The 25950-nt window shown below is 39.5% G+C and overlaps 1 protein-coding gene across 4 annotated transcripts in view; it reads right to left on the bottom strand.

The window, feature by feature from the left end:
• The window catches only part of CEP162 (centrosomal protein 162), a 108170-nt gene that overhangs the window by 23762 nt on the left and 58458 nt on the right, over positions 1–25950 (bottom strand). For 3 of the 4 annotated variants that reach the window (XM_043888199.1, XM_043888197.1, XM_043888198.1), the window contains exons 17-25: positions 23822–23934; positions 21786–21891; positions 16625–16751; positions 15283–15446; positions 13916–14020; positions 10899–11111; positions 9146–9792; positions 5165–5306; positions 3964–4062 (exon numbers count right to left, since the gene is read on the bottom strand). In XM_043888199.1, the coding sequence (XP_043744134.1) occupies positions 3964–4062; positions 5165–5306; positions 9146–9792; positions 10899–11111; positions 13916–14020; positions 15283–15446; positions 16625–16751; positions 21786–21891; positions 23822–23934 (1716 nt within the window). The remainder of the gene's footprint in view (positions 1–3963; positions 4063–5164; positions 5307–9145; positions 9793–10898; positions 11112–13915; positions 14021–15282; positions 15447–16624; positions 16752–21785; positions 21892–23821; positions 23935–25950) is intronic. The other variant, XM_043888200.1, reaches the window with a different exon arrangement.

Genomic DNA, 25950 nt, shown 5'->3' with positions numbered 1-25950 from the left:
CAATATCACTGATGAACATAGATGCAAAAATCCTTAACAAAATTCTAGCAAACAGAATCCAACAACATATTAAAAAGATCATACATCATAACCAAGTGGGCTTTATCCCAGGAATGCAAGGATTCTTTAATATCTGCAAATCAATCAATGTAATACATCACATTAACAAATTGAAAGATAAACACCACATGATTATCTCAATAGATACAGAAAAAGCCTTTGACAAAATTCAACATCCATTTATGATAGAAACTCTCCAGAAAGCAGGAATAGAAGGAACATACCTCAACACAATAAAAGCTATATATGACAAACCCACAACAAACATTATCCTCAATGTAGAAAAATTGAAAGCATTTCCCCTAAAGTCAGGAACAAGACAAGGGTGCCCACTCTCATCACTACTATTCAACATAGTTTTGGAAGTTTTGGCCACAGCAGTCAGAGCAGAAAAAGAAATAAAAGGAATCCAGATAGGAAAAGAAGAAGTAAAACTCTGTTTGCAGATGACATGATCCTCTACATAGAAAACCCTAAAGACTCTACCAGAAAATTACTAGAGTCAATCAATGAATATAGTATAGTTGCAGGATATAAAATTAACACACAGAAATCCCTTGCATTCCTATACACTAACAATGAGAAAACAGAAAGAGAAATTAAGGAAACAATACCATTCACCATTGCAACAAAAAGAATAAAATACTTAGGAGTACATCTACCTAAAGAAACAAAAGACCTATACATAGAAAACTATAAAACACTGATGAAAGAAATCAAAGAGGACACAAATAGATGGAGAAATATACCGTGTTCATGGATTGCAAGAATCAATATTGTGAAAATGACTATACTACCCAAAGCAATCTATAGATTCAATGCAATCCCTATCAAGCTATAGTTCTTCACAGAACTAGAACAAATAATTTCACAATTTGTATGGAAATACAAAAAACCTCAAATAGCCAAAGCAATCTTGAGAAAGAAGAATGGAACTGGAGGAATCAACCTGCCTGACTTCAGGCTCTACTACAAAGCCACAGTCATCAAGACAGTATGGTACTGGCACAAAGACAGAAATACAGATCAATGGAACAAAATAGAAAGCCCAGAGATAAATCCACATACATATGGACACCTTATCTTCGACAAAGGAGTCAAGAATACACAATGGAAAAAAGACAACCTCTTTAGCAAGTGGTGCTGGGGAAACTGGTCAACCACCTGTAAAAGAATGAAACTGGAACACTTTCTAACACCATATACAAAAATAAACTCAAAATGGATTAAAGATCTAAATGTAAGACCAGAAACTATAAGACTCCTAGAGGAGAACATAGGCAAAACACTCTCCAACATAAATCACAGCAAGATCCTCTATGACCCACCTCCCAGAATATTGGAAATAAAAGCAAAAATATACAAATGGGACCTAATTAAACTTAAAAGCTTTTGCACAGCAAAGGAAACTATAAGCAAGGTGAAAAGACAGCCCTCAGATTCGGAGAAAATAATAGCAAAATGAAGCAACAGACAAAGGATTCATCTCAAAAATATACAAGCAACTCCTGCAGCTCAATTCCAGAAAAATAAATGACCCAATCAAAAAATGGGTCAAAGATCTAAACAGACATTTCTCCAAAGAAGACATACAGATGGCTAACAAACACATGAAAAGATGCTCAACATCACTCATTATCAGAGAAATGCAAATCAAAACCACAATGAGGTACCATTACACGCCAGTCAGGATGGCTGCTATCCAAAAGTCTACAAGCAAGAAATGCTGGAGAGGGTGTGGAGAAAAGGGAACCCTCTTACACTGTTGGTGGGAATGCAAACTAGTACAGCCACTATGGAGAACAATGTGGAGATTTCTTAAAAAACTGGAAATAGAATTGCCATATGACCCAGCAATCCCACTTCTGGGCATACACACTGAGGAAACCAGATCCGAAAGAGACATGTGCACCCCAATGTTCATTGCAGCACTGTTTATAATAGCCAGGACATGGAAGCAACCTAGATGCTCATCAGCAGACAAATGGATAAGAAAGCTATGGTACATATACACGCTGGAATATTACTCAGCCATTAAAAAGAATACATTTGAATCAGTTCTAATGAGATGGATGAAACTGGAGCCCATTATACAGAGTGAAGTAAGCCAGAAAGATAAAGACCAATACAGTATACTAACGCATATATACGGAATTTAGAAAGATGGTAACGATAACACTACATGCAAGACAGAAAAAGAGACACAGATGTTTAGAACAAACTTTTAGACTCTGTGGGAGGAGGTGAGGGTGGGATGATCTGAGAGAACAGCATCAAAACGTATATTATCAAGTGTGAAACAGATCAGCAGCCCAGGTTGGATGCATGAGACAAGTGCTCAGGGCTGGTGCACTGGGGTGACCCAGATGGGATGGGATGGGATGGGGAGGGAGGCAGAAGTGGGGATCAGGGTGGGGAATATATGTAAATCCATGGCTGATTCATGTCAATGTATGGCAAAAAGCACTACAATATTGTAAAGTAATTAGCCTCCAACTAATAAAAAATAAAGAAAAAAAAAAGGGAAGAAAACATTAAAAAAAAAAACAAGCAGTCAAAGAACAGAATTCACCATTTTTGATACCATACACAGTGTGCTTTCACTCGAGGCCATGGTGTAGTAAGTGTCAGCAACACATTTCTTAAACAACCAGAGAAACCAGTCAATATAAGACACAACTATTTTCAAGCACTGGTTAATAGTACTGCAGGACTATAACTCATGAGAGAAGGGAAACAAACAAGATGAGCTCTATGGCGACCTAGTGTGTTGGCTGAAAGCAATTTTGGAGTCACTAGAAACAGTAATCTGAATTATTCCTGGAGCTGATACAGGCTAGGAACGGTTCATATTCCCACTGGCCTGAGATGAAATGGTTCATAACACACATGCCACCAGAGAGGGCCTTTAGAGGGTTATGGTGGGAATAAATAAGCCCTGTTAAAACAGCTACTATAAGTACAGTCCATATCAAAAGGCGGATTGTCATTAGCTTTATTCAAGAAATGAAGTGATTTCCTTAGTCTTCTAGTTACACAGGCTTGGGAACCATGTGTTACAGCTTTTCTATTTTCAAAATATTGAGCTATTCCCAAAGCAAGAACACAGGAACTTGACCAGAATTGATCTTCACTCGGCAAACATGAGCATGTATTTCTTTTCACAGTTTTCCTAAAAATTTTACTTCAGGTCTGTGAGGTTCTGTAAGTTTATTACTTATACAACAAAGTTTATGTGTATTTTCGACAGTGAAAAGTATGCACAGTGTCCAACTATGGTCCTTCAACTCCAAGAACAAGATGTTTAAGTGGATAGTTGTGTGACTGTGGAGTATTTTACATTAATCTTTCCATGATGCAATTTAGTTGTATGTTTCACTTTTATCATGTGATTTAATAAGACCTTGAATAATAAAAAAAAAAATGATGTATAAGCTTCAAAGAATAGAATGAACAGTTTATTTGATTTTTCACACTTTTTAGAATCAAAAGGATCTCAGAGTAATCAAAATGGTAAACTTCCAGAAAGATCTATTTCCTGTAATGGTATTGTTCCTGATGATCCAGCAATACTGTCATAATAATTTACTTACCTTTTTCTTAACTAAATAATCTTACTACTTATTGCAGAAATGGCCTTAATTATACAATTTTACCTCCTAAAAAATCAAAACAACCAAACCAAACCTGCCCCATTTCCCCACTCCCCAGAAAATCTTAACAAATACAAACATAAATAATTTAATTGCTATTTGAGCTTCATCTGGGGAAACAGTAATATTCTCTTGACATGATAGTCATTTCTGAGTTATCTCCATTTGTACACTTAAACAATTATGCAGGACTATATGACTGAAATGGCTAAGAAGCTCACGTCAGCCCAACATTCTGGTTACTTCTTACCTCTTTCTGTAGGATTTCTTCTCGAACTCGAGAAACGACAAGAGACTCCTGTTCACTCTGCAGCTCGTTGACTTGATTTTGAAAATGTTTTATAAGTACCTAGGGAATTATGTTAGCAGTGCTGAGTTAGTCAAGTTTTTCCATGAACATTTGAAAAATATAGGAAAGTGAACTAATGACCTTTGTATGTATTTAAAAAATTAAAAGGATCCTATTTTAAAATTGCCTGAATCTAACAATAATGTTTTTACATATAAGAAAATTTACAATAATTTCATATCTCATATCTTGTCCATGCTCAAACTTCCACAACTGATGGATTTCTTTTTAATTAAGATGCTGTTAAATTATTATGGGTGGGAGAGGTGGTCATGAGAGAATTATCTCTTGAAGGTCCCCCCTCTACCCAGTTTGGTTTTTAAAATTAAAACCTACAAAAAAGATGAAGAGCACATGGAACATTCATATATTCTTCAACTTGAATTACTCACTGCTAATGTTTTGCCATATTTGCTTTCTTTTCTTTTTTCTTAGATACGTCATTTGAGAGTAAGTTGAAAGTTCTCTTTTAATGATTTTTTTTCAACTTGCAAAAGCCACAGAAGACAGGCCACACAGCTGACACTGGTAAATGTTACAAGCTGACATATATGCCACCCAAGAAGGATGACACATTTGAGGAAATGCAGATGAGCTGCCAACACGCCTCGCCATGATTCTCAGACGACTGTGCTTCGTATTGACTAGAAGTGTGTACATGTCTCTGTTCACTACTTTATCCCCTGTGCCTGAATGGCTAGGAAACATTATTTAGTGAAAAACAGGAAAGAAAAGTGACTTGTCAGTTTGGACTTGGGGTGAAGGAAGACGGTTCAACACAGGTTCAAGTGCTAAGGTCCTAATCATATTCAATTTATCCCTGAACCACCTATTACAACCTACTTAGGAGGAGGACTACTTGAGAAATATAGGGACAAAATTGCAAAAACACTTATTAAGATGTATAACAGTAAAGCTGAATAGTTAAACACATGTATGGTAAAGGTGTCAACTCCTATTAAAAAAAAAAAAAAAGCAACGATAATTTCTCATTTCTATCACCAACCTTAAGCAGTGAAGTTAAGTACTTCCAGATACTTTGGCAACGATCTTGGGGAAAAAAAAAATCACATTACAGTCAAAGTTTATTAAAGTCACCTACCTCCTGAGTTGCTATTTTACGATTTAGTGCAGCTACTTTGGAAGAAGAATTTTCAACTGCATTTTGGCAAAGGAGTTTCTCTACTTCCCTCTGATGAGATGCTTTGAGAGATGTGATGTGTGCTGCAGTTTCTTCCTTGAACCTTTAGATCAAATTAAAGAAAACCACACACAAAAGTGGTTCTTCAACCTGTACTTCAGTTAGCTTATAAATAGTATAAGAAGCCAGGAGATTCAAGAAGCAGACGGAGAGAAGGCACCAGCATCTACTGCACTGTGCTCAGTGCTTTAGACATTACTGCCTAGGAATTCTTACAGCCACTCCATGAGCTTGCTCTTATTTACTCAATTTTATAAAGGCAAACTTGAGTGTAGGAACAAGTGATATATCTGGGGTCCTAGGTCAATAAATTGTAGAGCTGGGGTTTGAGCCCAGCAGAGCTGGACACCACCAGCAGCCTGGGGCACTTTGAGAGAAATAAAGGCTGTAAATGTTGTCTGGATTTAAGGTAAAGGGCTTGTTATTTTACCTTTTAAGATAAACTCATATTTATTGCCCCAATTCTTTAGATCCTCAAATGCTTTGTCTCTAGGCAACACTCACCAGTTTTCAGCCCATGAATAACTTCAGGGATAGCTTCAGGTTGTGCGAATAAAATGATCTTTATGGTAATTCTCAGGACGTAAGGTAGTCTGAACCTAATTGGACCATTAAACATGAGGGACTGCTCATTTGTCTCTGTGACAAAATTTATGCATTCAGCAGCAGTTCAGTAAATGGTAAAGTTATGACTAAAAAGTGGGACATTTCTTACAGATAAACGTTTCCTCTCTTGTCGGAAAAATTATTTAAAAATGACACAATTTTATTGAAAGCAGATATTTAGCAATCACTGTTGATAATATGGCAATTCCCAAACTATAAACAAACATATCAGTTGCTTATTTGACTATATGAATACTTCTTCACTGAAACAGTGTTATTAGGGTCCTAGGACAAGCATAAAAGTCTAAAGTACCCATGATATAACTGAACTATAGTAAAAAACAGCCAAAAGAAGAAAGGTTAGTTTTCACATCTCCGGTTCAGAGCTGTCTCAGAAATAGACTAACAACACTAAAAAATTGTGTCTGGGAAAATTTACAGGAAAATCTGAATTTTAAACTATTTTTGGAGACGTCACTTTGCTGACAAAGGTCCAGATAGTCAAAGCTATGGTGTTTCCAGTAGTACTGTATAGATGTGAGAGTTGGACCATAAAGAAGGCTGAGCGCCAAAGAACTGATGCTTTCAAACCGTGGTGCTGGAGAAGACTCTTCAGTCTCTTGGACAGCAAGGAAATCAAACCAGTCATTCCTAAAAGAAATGAACCCTGAATATTCATTGGAAGGACTGATGCTGAAGTTCCAATACTTTGGCCACCTGATGCGAAGAGCTGACTCATTAGAAAAGACCCTGATACTGGGAAAGATGGAGGGCAGGAGGAGAAGGGGACGACAGAGGATGAGATGGTTGGATGGCATCACTGACTCAATGGACATGAATCTGAGCAAACTCCAGGAGACAGTGAAGGACAGGGAAGCCTGGGGTGCTGCAGTCCATGGGGTCACGAAGAGTCAGACGTGACTGAATAACTAAACAACAAGATTCTTTTCAACTGGCTTCATTACTACTATCATATTCAGGACAAAGAATCAAGGTTTCAATTTGGAAGTGATATAACTGCCGTGATGGCTCAATCAGACGTGGCTGCCTATCAATCAATAAGCATTTGTTAGGTGCTGCTTCTACTTCTCCCACTCTGCCAGGTCCTATCTCTTCCTTCATTCAGGCACTCACTACTCATTCTAATGCTTCCAACTCTGGGTTCCTTAATTTAGTCAAGTGTGTCTGTATGTTCATTCGTGTCCAACTCTTTGCAACCCCATGGATTACAGCCGGCCAGGCTCCTCTGTCCGTGGGATTTCCCAGGCAAGAACACTGGAGTCAGTTGCCATTCCCTTCTCCAGGGCATATCCCAACCCAGGGATCGAACCTGTGTCTCCTGGAGTGGCAGGGGAATTCTTTACTATTGCGCCATCTGGGAAGCCCTAGTCAAGTGTACTGAAATTCTAATCTCTGAAGGTCATAATATTATATATTCTCAATACGTTATATAACTTCATAATTAACATGTTGCTTCACAAATAAATTACACATGTTTTATACACTCTTAAACCTTATGTTGAACTTCATATTCAGACCTATTATTGCCTACAGTTGCAGAAGTATAATCTGACATCAGTTCTCAAGAAGCTGTGAGGTGGTGTATGACAGGGCTTTCTTGGTACATAAGTTATACAAGAGCTGGAGGTGGGAGCAGGAAATTTCTAAGAAGCTCTGGGTAATATTTGTCCTAGAAAATGAAACATGAATGAGCAAAAGGCAGGGAAGAAGCTTGGCAAGTAACACAACTCTGATAGAGCAGCATTAGAATAGTGATGGGACTTGAGATGCTAGGGACAGAAATTTAGTCCTGATGTTTGAGAAAGTTGGGAGTCAATGGAGGACAGTGACTCAGACATAGGAATACTCAAGAATATTAATGATTTTTAAGCAAGATGATCAGGGGAGAAAGAAGCGAAATCAGGGAGATCAGGGTGGGCCAACTGCCTCGTAAACCAAGCGGGCCACACTAATAAATGGAGGAAGAAAGCAAAATAAGTACTTATAAGGAAGCACCCCACAGACTGTCAATCCAAGGAATAAAGGTGGTAAAGCTGGGCCTGGAAATTGAAAAAGTATGGTCACAGACAGAGACAGGGATGCTGGAAGGGGGGATTACTTTACATGTTAAAAAGAGGAAAAAAATTGAAATACTACTGATTCCAAGAGGAACAATCCAACAAATTTTCAGATTTAACATCTGAACTCAGGGAATAAAATAAGACTTGAAAAGTAAAATCTAGGAGTCAGGTTCATAGAAGCCATAAAGAATGGATGAGTTTAGCAAAGAAGGATCAGAGAATAGACAGTCAAAAGCCAAAAACCTTGTAACAAAGTCAGATTTTTGGGGCAGTAGAATGAACGGGAATCAGGAGTCACTTAAAAGCAGTAGAGGAGCTTTAGTGAGAGCTGGCACGTCATGGAGATGAAGGGAGGAAAGCCTTTCAGGAAAGGCCGTGCAGGCGACACTATCTCCACAGTGTCCATGCAGAAAAGTCCATACTGACAGGACCGTCCTCCTCCAGAGACCAGGGCCAGCAGTGTGGGCACGGACCATGCTGAGGAAGTCGGGGAAACGCAAGGAGAGGCGGCCGGTGGGAAACCTGGCCTGAAAGGCAGAAAGAGGACCAGAGCTTGGTTTGATTGGGTGAAAAAGATGTACACCTGTGAGAAGGCTCAGAGGAGGTCTTGGAGAGTCTGAGAAAGAAAGATACAGAAGTTCTTCAAGGCATGGACAGATGTGATCACAAGATTAATTTGAAGAGTTATTTTGGAAAAGAGCACCGTTTCCTCTTAGGATATCAACTGGTTTTAACAAGAGCTGTTTTCTGACAGCCATCTGCCTACCACAACCATAAATCTGTAGAGATGGGTCAGCTTACTAACACCACTTGCGTATCTGCAGAGAAACAGGACTGGGTTCACACGAAGATCCCAGTTCACCAGATTCTCGGCTTGCAACAGGTAGGAGATCCAACCCTCAAACAGATCTACACTTAGCCATGTTATACAGGTTCTTAAAATCTGGGTTGTGTATTTGGTTCAGGGGGCTTCCCTGGTGGCTCAGATGGTAAAGAATCTGCCTGCAATGCGGGAGAACCAGGTTTGATCTGGTTGGGAAAGATCTCCTGGAGAAGGAAATGCCATGCTATACAGGTTCTTAAATTTTGGTTTGTGAATTTAGTTCAGGGTCAAACTAATTACCCAGGGGAAATACATCTTAAGATTTTTTAATTTTCTATGTCTCTACATACTGACAAATTCACTTATTTTTACCTTTTCATGGTGTTTTCAAATTGATTCACTGTAGCTTCAGATTTCATCTTCAGCTCATTCCCCTCCACAGTTAATCTTGCCACTTCATTTTTCAATCTGCAGTTTTCTTGTAAAATCTCTGAAATGGAATCAGTAAAAGTATGTGGTTGATAAAGCTTGCCCTCCAGAGTTCCGGAGGAGTCCGCATTTCCTTTGCCAGGGTGCAGACCATCTTTCTTCACCCTTTTGGCTGTCATCTCCTCTCGAGTCCTAGGGTGCTGGTTAGAGAGCATCTTTCTCCTCTCCTTTTGAAGCCGCTCCACAGTTTTGGAAAGGTCCTGTATCTCTCTCCCCTTTGCAGCCAGCTCCTCATTGAGCCTGACCAGTTTAGCTTTAGAGTGAGCCTGTTCCACCTGGAACTCTATGGACTGGAAATCTTTATCATCCTTCTCAGTCTTCTTGAGTTCCAATTCAGCATTCTGATGTTTAAGGACATCTATTTCAGCTTCAAGGTTTCTTACGGTGATTTGATGGGCTTCCTTAACATCATCCAGTTCCTTCTCCAGGGCTTTAGCCCTTGAGGAGTTGTCCTGTTGGTTCTGGGCTGCCTCCTTCAATTTGTAAGCAAGTAACTGCTCCTGTTCCTCCAGTCTCTGCTCATACTGAATCTGCAGAAAAGAATCCATGCAACAACAGACCACTGCTAGATGCTTCATTAGTTACTGAAGCCCTGAACTCTCCCAGGCCCTGCCTTTTCCTTCATTCAGGGACCCACCATATATTCTGATGCCTCCAAGGCCATGCTCCATGAGTCAGTCAAGTGTGTTGAAGTCCTAATCTTTGATGGGCATTCCATTACATATTCTCAATATATGTTATATAATTTCATAATGCTGTATGTTGTTTCATAACATTAAATTATGTTTTTGTATACTAAAACTTATTTTAAGTCTCACCATTACTGTGTACCCTTCTCTATGCAAACTGACAAACTATTCTCCCTGAGGATAAATAGGGAAAGCAGCTGGGGATACTGACGTCTATAAGAAATAGCACATTTCCAACGGCTTAACATCAATTTAGAAATTTCACCAAAGTCAGACTAGAATCTGCACACTGCAGCTAGATTAACAAACATAACCTAACAGTCCAGGCCAAGGAGGGAGGAGAGCTTCGCTCATTCATTAGTGAGCCTTTATTGAGCTACGACCTCCGGCACTGCATCAGACCCTACAGATAAATCCAGTCCTGCGTTCCAACAGTTCACAGCCTGGTGAGGAGAGGGACACGGCAAGTTTCAGTGTCCTGCGGTAACGGTGGTAACGGGCCTATGAACACACGGCAGAGGGGATGAGGCACCCAAGTGTGTCTGGAGGCCTTGAAAGAAGGGGAGAAGACGGCGGCGAGAGAGCACATTCAATCAGCCTTGAGGGGTGTGTGTAAATTGGGGATAAGTGGAAACAGGGCTATCAGAAGAAGGAAGAGCACAGGCAAAGGCAAATGAACACTTGATGTGCACTGGGAATCAGAAACGAAGAAGTGGCCAAAATATGAGCGGGGGCAAAAGTGGAATGAGATAGGGCCTAGAAAAAGGAAAAAGTCGGGAAAATTTAGACAGATCAAAATGGAGGGGTTGGAATTCATTCCTCTCTTTGGTCTCTGCACCGCTCCCCACTGCCCCATCCCAAGACATTCTCTTCTGTCTCATTCTAAGAAGTTCTCAGCTCCATGGCACACCTCAGAGCCCCACCTCCATGGCTAACTCAGCACTTACCTTCATTTTCTGAAACTGCTGTTCCATGGTACGAAGGCTTTTCTTTGCTTCTTCATCTCTGCCCTCCAGATCAGCTTCCAGTTTTTTTATCCTTTTTTCCATAAACTCCACTGTATTTCTGTCTGCTATATCACCAGCTGCTGAAGCAGCCAGTATTAAAGCTGGCAAAGAATTGGGGTATCGTCTCTTTAGAATTCCTTCCATTTCCTTAACCTAGTGAAATATTGTAGTAGGCATTTAAAGTCACAGATATATTAAAATTAAGCAGTTTAATGTACACATTTAGATTATATTAGCCATGTTTAGATTTCAAAGAGATGTTTATATCCCATCTCAAGACTAAACCAAATGTACAGTAGCACAAATTTCAAATTTTCTAATCTAGATTATCTGATTAAAAAACACTAGAGTATAACATCTAATTTAACTGATTAGTTTACAGAAACCCTCTTATATTTATTTGAAATAGATTGTGTGACTTCCTATTACACTCATCTAAATCTCTGCCTCACTGGTAAAACAGAAAGAAAACAATACTGATTTCATGGTGTTCATGCAATTAAGTGAGGATAAGATGACATTTATCTCAGTGAAGTGATTAGCAGAGTGGCCAGCATGTGATGAGGGCCTGATTATGGTTTTATCATGATCTGGTCTCAAAAACCACCTTTCCTAAGGCAAAAGGATTGCTCAAAATCCTGTTTCTAGACTATTAGTCCTAGTAGGTACTTAAACGGAACACCATTTGCAAAGTTAACAGCAAATATTTCCATTCCTGAAGACTGCTTCCACATTCATAAATGTACAGATTTGTACATCGATATGGACATAAACGTATACAGATGTCAAGTGGAATACATCCAGATACAAATACTGGTAATTTCATCTGCAAAATTTTCAGTTTTGCTTCCTCTGGTATTAAAAATCTAGATCAGATGTAAGCATATAAAGGTATATATATATACATACACACATACATTCCATGTATATTAAAAAGAGACCATATTTGGCAGAAAATAACAACATTCTATAAAGCAATTATCCTTCAACTAAAAATAAATTAAAAAGGAAACTAGTTTCTAAAAATGGATTTGAAAAAGAAGAAGAGAAAAAAAAATAAAAAAAAATGGATTTAACATGTCTATAATTAATATATTCATTTAAATTTTAAGTAGTGTTTTCAATCTGATTTTGATATTTTAAAATGTATACTACATTTTTGGTGGAAAACTAATTTTTATCTTCTCTTATCTGGCTTTTTAATATTTTTCTTTGGTCACTGTTATCAGTGTGGCTCTATCATACAATTTTTTTTTTTTAATCTCACTGGAAATTAAACTATTGAATATATCATTAAATAAAAGCATGAATGAATAAACATAACCTGAAATTTTCACTATTAACATGCATACAATTAGCCCCACTTTCCCTCATGTACTATTTAGAAAAAAGGATGTTTTATTCTATAATTTTAGAATACAGCTCAAAATGATTCTGAATATATTGATATACCTTGATTATAAAATATATATTAAGACTTACAATCACTAGGATAGAAACGTCTGCTCATGGAAAGAGAATAGGATTTGAAATGCACATGTAGCAAACTATATGAAGTATTAATGAATAATATTTTAGAAAGCTCTAATCCAATAAACCAATAAATTTTTAATGAAAGTGCTAGTAAAAGAGGGAGGTTACTTTTATAATGTATTTCTGGTCAATATGGGTCACCATTTCAAACCTTAATTTTGTTTTTAAGCATGTTTTATTTTTTTACTCTTATACGTTTGGTTCCACAGTATTCTCTTAAAATTAAGTCATCTAGTGCTGAAGTGGTTCGTTTGGTCTTTTGTTGCAATTCTGGATGGCTTCTTCTACATGGGCTAATCTGTCTTAAGCACTGGGGGAAAAAAAGTCAAACAATCCTGGACTATAGTTATTTCAGAATATTTCTAGCTCTTCAAACCACCTCTTTCCTCTTCCTTCTGTGGCCACTGAACCAAACTACCAAATCATACCTTTTAATCTAACAGGTCCTGTAAAACTAACGAAGTTAATTTTTTGCCCAGTTTTCCTTCTTCTTCTAAAATGGGGATAATCTTCAGCCCAGTGATGACCTCACAGTTTCAGGTCTGTGATGGAATAATAGCTGTACATCTAAGTGTCACAACTATAGAATCATGTGCCCTTATGAACAGGGCTGGAAATTCTAATTTTGTTTTAATATTTAGTTACGAATACAAATACTACATTACAGAAGGTTTTAAAAACATAAGGGAAGAGTTTATTAGTATTCTTGCTTACGAAATAACTACTTCAATGAAAAAGAAAAAACTTTATCCTAATTAAGTGTCACTATACAGTTTTTGAAAAAAGTCTCCCAGTCACACTGACCATGACATGAGTATTTCTAAGTCTAAACAGTGGCAGAGGAGCCTGGTGGGCTACAGTCCACAGGTTGCAAAGAGTTGGACACAAGTGAGTGTGCACACACACAAAAAGTGTGAGCAAGAGATCAAAACTGTGGCCAGCTCTATGGGAGGTTGGATGTCCGGTTTCCAGAGCGTCCCACAAGACTTCCCAAGTGCTACTAACACACTCCCAACTGGAGGGTCTCCTACCCTGCCTCCTCTCTCACCTATCCTCCTTCAGGAGAAAAGATCCTAGCTCTACACCCAGAGTGTCAAAGTTCTGTTTCTTTCTTCCTGGATGTCAAACAGAGTTGAGATGCAAACAACCTTCCATCAGCAGGTCTACCACCTAATGAGACACATGACTCTAAAAATTTCCTTATTCATAGAATCACAGATTATATAAAATGATTTTGTTTCCTGCTTTTATTGTTACTTTGAATACTGTATTCAAAGTTGAAAGCAGAGGCAGTTCTATATTAAAATGAATGAATAACACCAAAAGCTTGCCAGTTGACTACATCGTATAGGAACTTCTAAAACAAAAAACAAAAATGCACTGTATATAAAATATCTTAATGAAAATTTACCCTGAACACATACCTGTCGCTCTAGATCCTGAATTTTTTTGGTATCAGCTGCTTTTTCTTTTAAACGTATCTTCTGCTGGATGGATGGATTTCCAGATTCAGCTTTCAGCTTCTCAACCTACCAATAAGGAAAGATGATGTTAAGAAACATACACTTGAAACACAGCAGACCTCAAGAGGGAAGCATGATGGGAGTTCATTTTAGGGCGCTGTGCTGGAGACACAGAGAGCAAATAAGACAAGCCAGACCCCTGCTTTCATGGGGCTTATGTCCTAATGGAAGGAGAGCTCTGATGAGCTGATGAAGTAAATAAGTAACTTCTGAGCATGACAAGTACTACAAAGAAAATAAAGTGAAAGAATGACAAAGAAACAGTCAGAGGGGAGCAGGACTGGTAGCTACATTAGATAAAGAGGTCAGGAAGATCTTTCTGGGGAGGAGAAATCAGAGCTGAAACAAACGAAGAGACATGGGAAGGACGCAGGCCAGGCCGCTTCAGGCCAAAGTGACCAGTGGACTGGGCTCAGCATGCTCAGGAACCAGAGGGAGGTCTGCTGTGCTTGGAGGAGCGTGACTGGGGAAGGGCATTACAGACGGGGCTGGAGAGGCGGGCGCATTCAGACCACATGGGAACCTCACAGGCTGTGGTAAGGAGCTTGGATTTATAACCATGCCTTGGTAACGGGAGGGGGTGGGCCGGGCACTGGTTCCCAATCTCCACAGATACTAACATCCAAGGATGCTCAAGCCCCTTGTATAAAATGGTGTAGAATTTGCATGTAACTCCTGTATACTTTAAACCATCTCTACACTGGGATTCCCTGGTGGCTCAGATAGTAAAGAATCCGCCCACAATGCAGGAGACTCGGGTTTGATCCCTGGGTCGGGAAGGTCCCTTGGAGAAGGAAATGGCAAACTCCAGTATTTTTGCCTGGAGAATTCCATGGACAGAGGAGCCTGGCGGGCCACATACAGTCCATGGGGTCACAAAGAGTCAGACATGACTGAGCAACTTTCACTTTTTCCCTATATACTTTAAATCATCTCTAGATTATTTGTAATACCTAAAACAATGTAAATGCTATGAAAATAGTTGCCATTACATAGCAAATTCTGCTTTCTGACATTCTGTTTTTTCTGATTATTTTTAATCCACGGTTGGTTTAATCTGCTGGATAGGGAACTTGTGGATACAGAGAGCTGCCTGTATTCTTAGTTTAATCTAAAATAGACTACACAAATAAACACAAACCAAAGTCAACCCGACCACTGTAATTAACAGAATTTGAAGTATATTGACTCAATGACACAGGCCTATGAAGGAGCGTTGAGGATAACAGGGTTCATCTATAGAAACACATTCTGAACTGATCTGTTACCTCAAGTTTCAGCTTCTCAATTTCTTCATTTGCTTCTTTAAGCCGAACTGCATCTTTATCCAGAAGTTCCTGATTTTCGGCATACCACTGTAATCTTTTTTGCAGACGACTGATTTCTTGTTTATGGGTTTCTTCTATAATTTTTATTTCATATAATTTTTCACCTATAAGATCAAGTAATTCAATAACTTAGTAATAATTTTTCAAAATGTGGAAATAAACTAAGTTAAAACATTTTGAATGAAAACCAATGCCTCTCTAATGAAAGTGCTATTAAGAGGCAAAAAAACTTGTTTTTTTGTAAGGTTGTGTCCACTTTAGTGTATTAGTGAAGCAGGATGAAGACTGTGCTCATAGTCCACATCATCAAACTTGCAGCAAAGCTGGCATCTAGAAATTCTTGATTAATAGTTTTTCCAATGACTTTCATTATAAAAGTAAAGTCATTTCTATGAAAATAAATGTCAGATTCTGGGCCTCTCCGTTTCTTTACCTATGAATCTCTCTGTCAGGACCCAGCTCAAATGCCACTCTTCTCTGAAATCCTCATTAGCATCCTCATGTTTATTTCTAATTTTTTTAATATTAAACTTTTCTGCTTTCTTATTTTACTCTCCTTTGTTTTCCCTGGTGAGGTATGTCATATCCATCTTTGTGTTCTCTACAACATAGTACAATGTTATTTGTTCATTTGGCAAATACTTGTCAGATTGCAAGGAGATCCAACCAGTCCATCCTAAAGGAGAGCAGTCCTGGGTGTTCATTGGAAGGACTGATGCTGAAGCTGAAACTCCAGTACTTTGGCCACCTCATGCGAAAAGCTGACTCATTGGAAAAGACCCTGATGCTGGGAGGGATTGGGGGCAGGAGGAGAAGGGGACGACAGAGGATGAGATGGCTGGATGGCATCACCGACTCGATGGGCATGAGTTTGGGTAAACTCTGGGAGTTGGTGAGGGACAGGGAGGCCTGGTGTGCTGCGATTCACGGGGTCGCAAAGAGTCAGACAGGACTGAGCGACTGAACTGAACTGAGAGCATGTGTTTCAGACTCAGAGATAAAAAGAGGGACTATACCCTGAAAAGTCACAGTCAACCCGAGATGACTATAAACAACTAAGTATGTGATGCCCCAAATTCAAAATAATCCATGATTTTCTTTGATCTTGTAATCAGAGATTTGTTTGCACATACCTATTAATAGCTAATATTTTAAAAGCTTCTAAAATTATAATACACTTTAAGGAATAGCATTTTTATTATACTATCCAACTGCTATTACTTAACTCAAGATGAGAACAGTTAGGAGTATAAAGGTAAACCACTTCAGCTCAGACTTTTACCTGTAGCATAAGCAATCTGGTCTTTGGCTTGGTCTCTCTCTTTCTTCACTTTTTCCAAGTCTACTTCAAGAGCTTGTTTGTCCTGCTTCAGTCTTTTGATGTCTTCCAACAAACTGTTCTTTTCTTTCTTGATATTCATAAAAATACAAAAGCAAATTATTTCCAACCACAATCAATTGTAGAATAGTGTCTCTTTCACCCAATTCATCATCAGTTCAGTTCAGTTCAGTTGCTCAGTCATGTCCAACTCTTTGCGACCCCATAAATTGCAGCATGCCAGGCCTCCCTGTCCATCACCAACTCCCGGAATCCACTCAAACTCATGTCGGTGATGCCATCCAGCCATCTCATCCTCTGTCGTCCCCTTCTCCTCCTGTCCCCAATTCATCATAGAGACTGCTAATTATTTTTCTTAAATTTCAGCTTGATTTTATCACCATTCCCCTTCCAGTGATACAAGCTCCTCAGAGCCTCTGAGAATCAGTTCTCATCACTTAATACAGCTTCCAGGCCCCTTCCAATCTCTTTTCTTACTGCTCCTGGGTTTCTCCACCCTCCTAACCAGGCTGCCTCTTCCACTCTCAGCATCTACAATCTGTTCTCCCAGGAGCCAGAGGAACTGTCTTCAGGAGTCAGTTAATATCATTCCTTGGTCCGAAACTCTCTGTGGCTCCCACCTCTTTGAGGGGAAACCTACAGCTCTTCCCATGACCTTCAGCGTCACAGAACCCAGCCTTGCCCACTCCTTGGATGCGTGGGCTGCAAACCCCCCCATCCCACTGTACGCCCACAGAGACCTCCCAGCTGTTCTCTGAACCCGCCCGGCACATTCCTGCCCCAAGGTATTGGCATTTAGTGCTCCCTCGGCCCCCAGATAGCCAAGTGGCTCATGCTTCACTTTATCAGGATTTCTGCTCACATGAGGCCCCAGGAAGGCCTTGTCTGGTCACTCTAAACTAGCAACCCCCACCCTGGCCCCGGGTGTACAGCTTTACTTTCCTCTCACATACTCATCACCCCCTGACATATTATATATTTACTTGAAAGCAGAACTGTGTATTTCTCTTCCTTGTATCACAAAGGCAAAAACTATGCTTGACACAACAAGTTAAATTCTCAATATGCTGTATGTGCCATACTCAACAGCCCTTGCTCCTATCCTGACAGTCATATTCACCTTTCACAGTGGAGCTCAAACGCGGCTCTTCCTGGGAAACCCCACCCCTGCACTCCCACAAACCTCCAGTGTGCCTGGAAGTACAGCATCTATTACTGTTCCACGTGACACTCATCTGTATCACCTGCCTTTTCTCTTCATTAGACTGAGAGCTCTCTGGGGACATCAAGGCTGATTTTACTGCTCGCTTACCTTTGGCAGTAAGCACCTGGCAGGCACTCAGTAAGCGCACACTCAGCTGACAACTGCTGGAGAAACTCCGGGCTCAAGGCGGTACACTTCATAGTTCAGTGTCGAGGAAAATCCTTAGAAACTCTGTATCACGCTAGCTTACAATTTAAAATCCAGTCTCATGAAGAAAATAAATCCACCCACAAGGCCTTGTATGAATATAACCGTGGTTTTAGCGGCATCATTTCACTGTTTAACCTTTTGTGGGATCTTCTGTGGATGTCTTTTCAGGAGAGCGCTGAGTTTCTTCAAGAATGTACTGTGGGACACTCGGAGGCCTCTGCCTGTCTCTCGGACCCTCTTTCCCATCACCCTGTCCTCACTCACCCACTCGTTCTTCAGAGGCTTCCGAGGCACCGTGTCCCCCTGTCTGGAAGGCTCGGTCTTTGCACAGTGAGTGGCCGCTGCTCCTCAGCTCCTGACGCAGACACTACTTTCTCAGGAGTGCCTCCTCGCTTGCTGACCCACACTGCTGAGAGCTGCCTCACCCCTGCCCTGCCTACCACTAGTCTCTGTTCTTGTTTTTCTCAAAGAACTGAACCTCCATGAGCACTGATTTCTTATTCACTTACTATCTGTCTTCCCTGGTTGAATACCTGCTTCTAGTGAGCAAGGCACAGGCCTGTCTTCTTTACCTGCCGTTTTTCCACAGCCAAGAAGAGTTCCTAAGGGACAGCTGAGCTGCAGTCAGCCTCCTCCTCCTCCTCCTGGGAAACTAGAAGCAAAGGGCTCAAGATCTTTGTTTTCAGTATGTGCCCATTCATAGGTTACAAAGAACCGGCTCATATTTTACAACTACACTAATGGGAATTAATTTTTAAGTAGGTTTGACATGAACATTATACTACAGATTTATCCCAGTATGAATTTTTGCTCTAAAACTATTTAAACTCAGAAAACCAGAGTGAATGAAAATAAACACATAATGGTATTCCATCTTTTGGTATTTGCACAACTAACTACATCCCCAAATAACTTTTATCTTCAACTAACACATTTCTTTTAAGGTGTTCCTGCCTGTGATACTTTCACCACGATGGACTTAGATGTAGATTTTTACTTATGTATCCTGAGCAGGACTCACTATATTTCCTGAATTTGAGAATTCATCTTTCATAATTTCTAGAAAATTCTTTGCCATTACTTTATAAAAATATTTAATTACATACTATAGCATCTCCTATTTCTGTTATTTTCTATTTCTCTATTTTGTGTATTTCACTCTAAGTTTTCTTAGATCTATCTTCCAGTTGACTAATTTCTTCTTAGTTACATCTGATCATCTATTTAACTTTTCTACTTATTCTCTTTATTTTTCTCTGAATTTCCCTGGTCTGTTTTGTTCCTTCCTCACATTGAATTTCTCCCTTATTCTATATATTTAATCATTTTAAATCTATTTAATTTATAGTCTACTCAATAATTCTACTGGGTTTTAACCCTGTTTATTAAGTCACCCCATGCTTACTCATGGTGGGCTATTTCCCTGGATTTTGTAATTCTGCATTGCAAGTGTACTGTCAACAGGATTTAATCTTAAGGAATACTGTGTGAACTGAATTAAGAGAAGACACCCTTAAAACTGTTTTGCACGTGTTTCTTCAGACACACTTAAGATGACCACTGACTGAAGATCACATTTTATGTTTTTTTTTACCCCAGATTGAGCATGACCCACCCTTGAAAGTGAAAGTCCCCTAGTCATGTCCTACTTTTTGCGACCCCATGGACTGTATAGTCCATGGAATTCTCTAGGCCAGAATACTAGAGTGGGTAGCCTTTCCCTTCTCCAGGTGATATTTCCAACCCAGGGATCGAACCCAGGTCTCCTGCGCTGCAGGGAGATTCTTTACCAGCTAAGCCACAAGGGAAGCCCAAGAATAAGTGGGTAGCCTATCCCTTCTCCAGCAGATCTTCCTGACCCAGGAATCGAACTGGGATCTCTGCACTGCAGGCGGATTCTTCACCAACTGAGCTATGAGGGAAGCCCCACTGCCCTTGAAGGTGGTGTCAATTCAAATACTAAAACATAAATGAGACGAGAAGGGATGACATCTATACTGAATAATCAATAAAGCACTGAGAAGACGAGACCTTTCCCCCTCTCTTTCTATAGATGCCAAGTTAACAAAAAGAAGCTTTCTTGACATTTCAGTCCCTTCTGAAAGTGGGTGCATTTTTTTTCCCTAAAACACTGTTTTACTGAAGGATGTGGCCCTGTGAAGTCCTGAGGTCCTATCTCTACTTTGTTGTTCAAGCTCAAGGCTCGTGGTTACTGGGCTGACAGCCTAGGAGCAATGCTTACTGCTAGCTCTGTATCCCTGTTCTATTCTGACCCCAGAAGTTCACTTTCCTTTCTTGAGAATAGGGTTATGTAATTTACAAGATGTTAATTATATTTTAGCCAGCATGTTCTGGTGATTTCAGTGGCAGTTTTGGTTTACCATTTGTTTGAAAATGTGTCCAAAACCACACTTTTAAAAGGTCACTAATAACAGCCTTCAAATGAAGTTAATGCTGTGGTTGAAACCCTATCATGTCTCCCCAAGCCTTCATAAGCCACAGCAATTTCTCTCTTAACTTGCTAGTTTTTGGGGCCCACTGATAAGTGAAGGTGTCCAATCATTTATTCTTTCTATTTATCTGCTTACCTATCTAATCATCTGTACCCACATGCATCTTAAGGAAGTTCTCTAATGGGTTCATATTTGAAGCTGCACTTTATATATTACAAAAACCTGTCAAACATCAACTACTGAACTATGGTATGTTTATATTTCTGTGTAGCCTAACTTTATATAATAAATTTCTAATTAGAATGTGATATGCAATTGGAATTTTTCTAATGTGCATAATCGTTGAAATAGATTGGAAGTATTTAACAGGAGGGAGTGGGGAAAGCTAACTGCCCTTCCACAGGAGCTGTCTGTGGTGGTGGTTTTGAGTGTTACAGTGACTGGTGGGTGCTATAAGCATAGTTCTTGGGGACAGGAGTGATAAAAATCAAGCAATGCCTATAACTGTTCTGCTTAAGACAAAACTAATCTGCCCTAAATTCCCAAACTTTTCCCATTGGTAAACACTGCTTTAGTACAATTCAGTAAAAATAAAGAAAAAAATTATGTAGCAGATACTCCATTTCACCGCTCTGTCAGGCATATCAGATACAAATACCTGCAGATATAGCCTCAGCCCCTCATAAGTGCACAGTCCACTTAGTCTTCCTAAAGACTGAGGAAAAGTCAACTCACTTTTTAAGGTGAATGATCACTTTCAAATTGTCTTCCTATTTCAGCCCTCCATTTTCAAAGAGGAGTTTGTTTGAAGTTAGGTATGTACACGCACGCATAGTCAGTCACTTCAGTCATGTCCAGCTCTTGGCGACGCTATGGACTGTAGCCCCTCAAGCTCCTGTCCATGGAGTCAAGGATACTGGAGTGCGTTGCCATGCCCTCCTCCAAGGGATCTTCCCTAAAAAAGGTCATGCCTCCAACATGGTTCCACATGATAAATGCCTGATAAGAGGCTGGATAGTAAAAGATGCCATCTACAACCAATATCACATTGTTTCCTCTATACTGAGGTCACAGGTACTTCAATGCTAATCTTAGGTATTTCCTAGTTTTTAAGTGGTATGGAATTTATAAGCAGATTTATTCATAAGTTACAAAAACAAATTTTTCTTTTTTACACACGTAAGGATTTTTGTAACACACTTTTATTGCTAATGGTTAAAATCATTATGTACCTTACCTGTGCTGCCCGTAGTTCTGCTAACAGATCTGTAAAATTTTGATTTCTGGTGGGCTCTGAATCTTCAACTGCTTGAGATAGGAAACGACTTCTGTGCATCTGTTCTCTGATTTATTTGGAAAATAAATACATATATATATATGTTTACAATGTCCTCCTTTAAGTACAAAATATTCAATTATTAAAAACTAAACTCTTTGCACATCAAAACTGAGTCACTGAAGATAAACAGTTCATTTGCACTAAATAATACAATACTGAAATGTTACAAGAGGAGTATACTTTAAGGGGAACGTTTATGTATAATCTAAAAGAATTGAAACTCTAAGAGTACTGGTGTATTTGTAACATAAAAATATTTCTTGCCAATTTTCAGAAAAAAGAAAATCAACGTCTGGGAAAGCCTTACTGCATTTCCCCTGTGGTGTTCTGAACTCCCTGTCATATCACTCTAGACTCCTTTCTGAGACACACAAATTGCCAATCATACCCATGGAAACTAACAAAACCAAACACAGTCTACTACTGGTAACTTCAAGTCAGTTTTTCTTTTATTTTTCCAGAGGACATTGTGCAAGGAGTTTAGGAATCTGTATATGATCATCTAAGTCTAAAGAAACCATTTATTCCATTGTGGAAATTCATTTAGAGCTTCAGGTTTGGAGCCAGGAATAGATCTTCTCTTTTAAAAGCTAGGCAGTATAAGATTATAAAATTTTAAAATATTTTGTTGAAGCATCTGGGAAGAAAGCAGATGTAGAAGCCCTGAGGCATCAAACTTTGCAGATTATTAGCCTTGGCACGGGGGTCACACTTACCAGGAGAAAGGGGTGACCCCCCAATTTATACAAAAGTGCCCTCAGCTTGCCAACCTGTGTACTTTCTAGCTCTGCTACAAGGCGTGCCTTTTTCTCCTGTGCATCAAAGATTAGTGTGAGCTAACAGCAGCCGTGACTCTTATGCCCTACATTATCTTACCAAAAAAATGGAAGTAGTATGTAAACATAATGTACATGACACTCACAGTCTAAGACGTTTCTTCGGACAGTAGTTCTATCTGTGATTTCAGGTGTTGGGGTGAAATGATGCACAGTGGGCAGTCATTTCCTAAAAGAAGACAGAACCCTGGCCTGCCCATGTTTGGTGGTTCAGCTCTTTCACTTGGTATATTAAAGAGGGACATAGTAACATCCCAAAGACCTCACAGTCTGAAGTATGACTGGTTCGTAAGTGGGTGTTAGCGCTCTGTCAGCCTGCCATGGTGTGTTTGTTGTAATAACTCCCAGGTTCTCCCTCTCTGGAGAAATTTCCTTGCCAAACAGCAGCTCCTGCCCCCTGCCCCAGAGGACACCTGCTACCTGCTTCCTGGGACCCACTTCATCCAGTGACAGACTGCCTTGAGGGGTTCAAAGGGCCGCTCTCCACTTGCCTCAAGTAGGAACCAACTATGCAATGAAATCTATTCTCCTGCATGTCCTCGTGAGAGTGGAATGAAGCCAGCCTCCAGCCGAGACTCAGTCTCACTGATTTTCCCTCTCACCACCCACCCCCACCTCATTTCGCTTCTCCTGCCCCTTCTCCTAAGAGTTATCTTCCAGGAAATCACCTCCACAAAGATCCCCATCTCAGGCTCTACTTGTATGCAACCTGACCTAACACAGTAAATAATACTGTAGTTTATTATTTATTATTATATTACCTAAGTATCTCAGGTTTAAAAGGAATAATTCTGTTTCCTGAAATTGATGTGAAACTCTAATACCAATATATTGAAAATCCGTTTAAAAGGAATAATTCTGTTTCCTGAAATTGATGTGAAACTCTAATACCAATATATTGAAAATACTAAAGTATGTACTGATCATTGAACACCAAAGATAATCACTAAATATGAAAAATATAAAAGTTACAGAACTGTAAGTCAGCGTACAACTTCTATAATTTCTAAGTATAACTGAATGTATTATTAATATAATAATAAAATGCTTAGAAATAGTCCTAGTATGTTTGATCTTAAGAATTTAAAAAGGACTTACTTTAAGGCAGCTAATTCACTGAATAAGCTCTGGTTTTCCTTGAACATTCGCTCCTCATTTTTCTTGTTTTGTTCTTGGAGATCTTTCACTTGATTATACAATTTTTCATTTTCCTTTTTATAAACAAAAAATTACATTTTAGTTAAAAACCAGTAGTACTTACATAAGTTTATTCACTTATAAAAGATATATCCTTTAAGCAATTTTAAAGGTTTTTCAATTTCTTCAGTTTTTGAGTAAGCAACATCTTTTTCAAACTTTTTGTCTCAGAAGAAAATCTGTAATCCAAGAACAGTTCTTTCTAAAATGTTCAAAATGATTAGTTGAAAAAAAATTCCCCAAACCAAACAGCCCATCAGAGTAATGTACTGCATTTCATGGGAGATCAGGGCAGTTGAGTATATAGACTAGACCCAGTACAGCATCTGGTTTGAGCGAAAGGGACTCAAATAATGAGGATAGGGGAGAAAGTACCCATCTGTGCTCAGGTGCTCTGGCTTGTTAACCTCTTTAAAATCAAGTAACTGATGAAAACCAAGGACCACTGAGGATCTCATGAAAACCATGAACTGTCGCACCATGTCTGGCCCAGTGCCTGATACATAGTTTGTGGGTGATTTTCGGCAGAATTAATGAAACTCAAAAAAACACATACATACATAGACACATCAACTTCATGTTATCTTTATGGGAGTGGGTGGTTGGCAAAATCACAGGTCTGTGAAATCCTGCTTTAAAACCCATGATCATGGAAGCAACCTAGATGCTCATCAGCAGATGAATGGATAAGGAAGCTGTGGTACATATACACCATGGAATATTACTCAGTCATTAAAAAGAATACATTTGAATCAGTTCTAATGAGATGGATGAAACTGGAGCCCATTATACAGAGTGAAGCCAGAAAGATAAAGACCAATACAGTATACTAATGCATATATATGGAATTTAGAAAGATGGTAATGATAACCCTATATGCAAAACAGAAAAAGAGACACAGATGTACAGAACAGACTTTTGGACTCTGTGGGAGAAGGTGAGGGTGGGATGTTTCAAGAGAACAGCATCGAAACATGTATATTGTCTAGGGTGAAACAGATCACCAGCCCAGGCTGGATGCATGAGACAAGTGCTCGGGGCTGGTGCACTGGGAAGACCCAGAGGAATCGGGTGGAGAGGGAGGTGGGAGGGGAGATCGGGATGGGGATTACTTGTAAATCCATGGCTGGTTCATGTCAATGTATGACAAAAACCACTACAATATTGTAAAGTAATTAGCCTCCAACTAATAAAAATAAATGAAATTAATTAATTAATTTAAAAAAAAAGAAAAATTGACTTATACAAAAAAAAACAAAAAACCCATGCTCTGTACATAGCAAGCTCAGAATGGCAGGGAGGGTTTGGAAGGTGCTAACTCACTCCAGGGCCAGGTATCTTGCAAAATCCATACTATCTGATTTACAGCAGGACTGTCTGGGGACTTCTCAGGTGGTCCAGTGGTTAAGACTTCCTGTGTTCCCAACGCAGGGGCCTTGGGTTCAATCCCTCGTCAGGGAACTAGATCCCATGTGCCTCAATGACGAGTTCACATGCCACGACTAAAGATCACACATGCTGCAAAGAAGTCAAGGTCCTGAGTGCCCCAACTGAGACCAGTGAAAAAAATAAATAAACAGTAAAAAGAAAAGCTGTAATTTCTGATGTGGTAATGCTTTCTCTGCATGTCCCCAGAATGAAAACGCTTGTTACTGTGAGGCTGGATGCTTAGGTTACAGTTGTCAAGAGAAAAAAGGAATGAGACAGAGGAAAAGAATAGAGAAGCTAAACTAAGACAAGCCTCATGCTGGAAGACCGCCAGACCTGCCCCGGCGGACGGTCAACACCACCGAGACTCCGTTATCACAGAGAACCAACGTAAGGCTTCTGCAGAACACACACGGTTTCTCCCATTTAATTCATTTTTTATTTTTACTCTCAAGGCATTGGCAATTGATTTCAAATTTATAGTTCTCAATATAGTATCAAAACTAGTCAATATTACTACGGGGAAAAAAAAAAAAAGATCCCCTGGAGAAGGGAATGGCAACCCACTCCCGTATTCTTGCCTGGAGAATCCCAAGGACAGA

The sequence above is a fragment of the Cervus elaphus genome, chromosome 26, assembly GCF_910594005.1.
Source record: "Cervus elaphus chromosome 26, mCerEla1.1, whole genome shotgun sequence".
Taxonomy (NCBI): Eukaryota; Metazoa; Chordata; class Mammalia; order Artiodactyla; family Cervidae; genus Cervus; species Cervus elaphus.
Note: the sequence above shows the minus strand (reverse complement) of the source record. Positions and strands in the feature narration are given on the sequence as shown.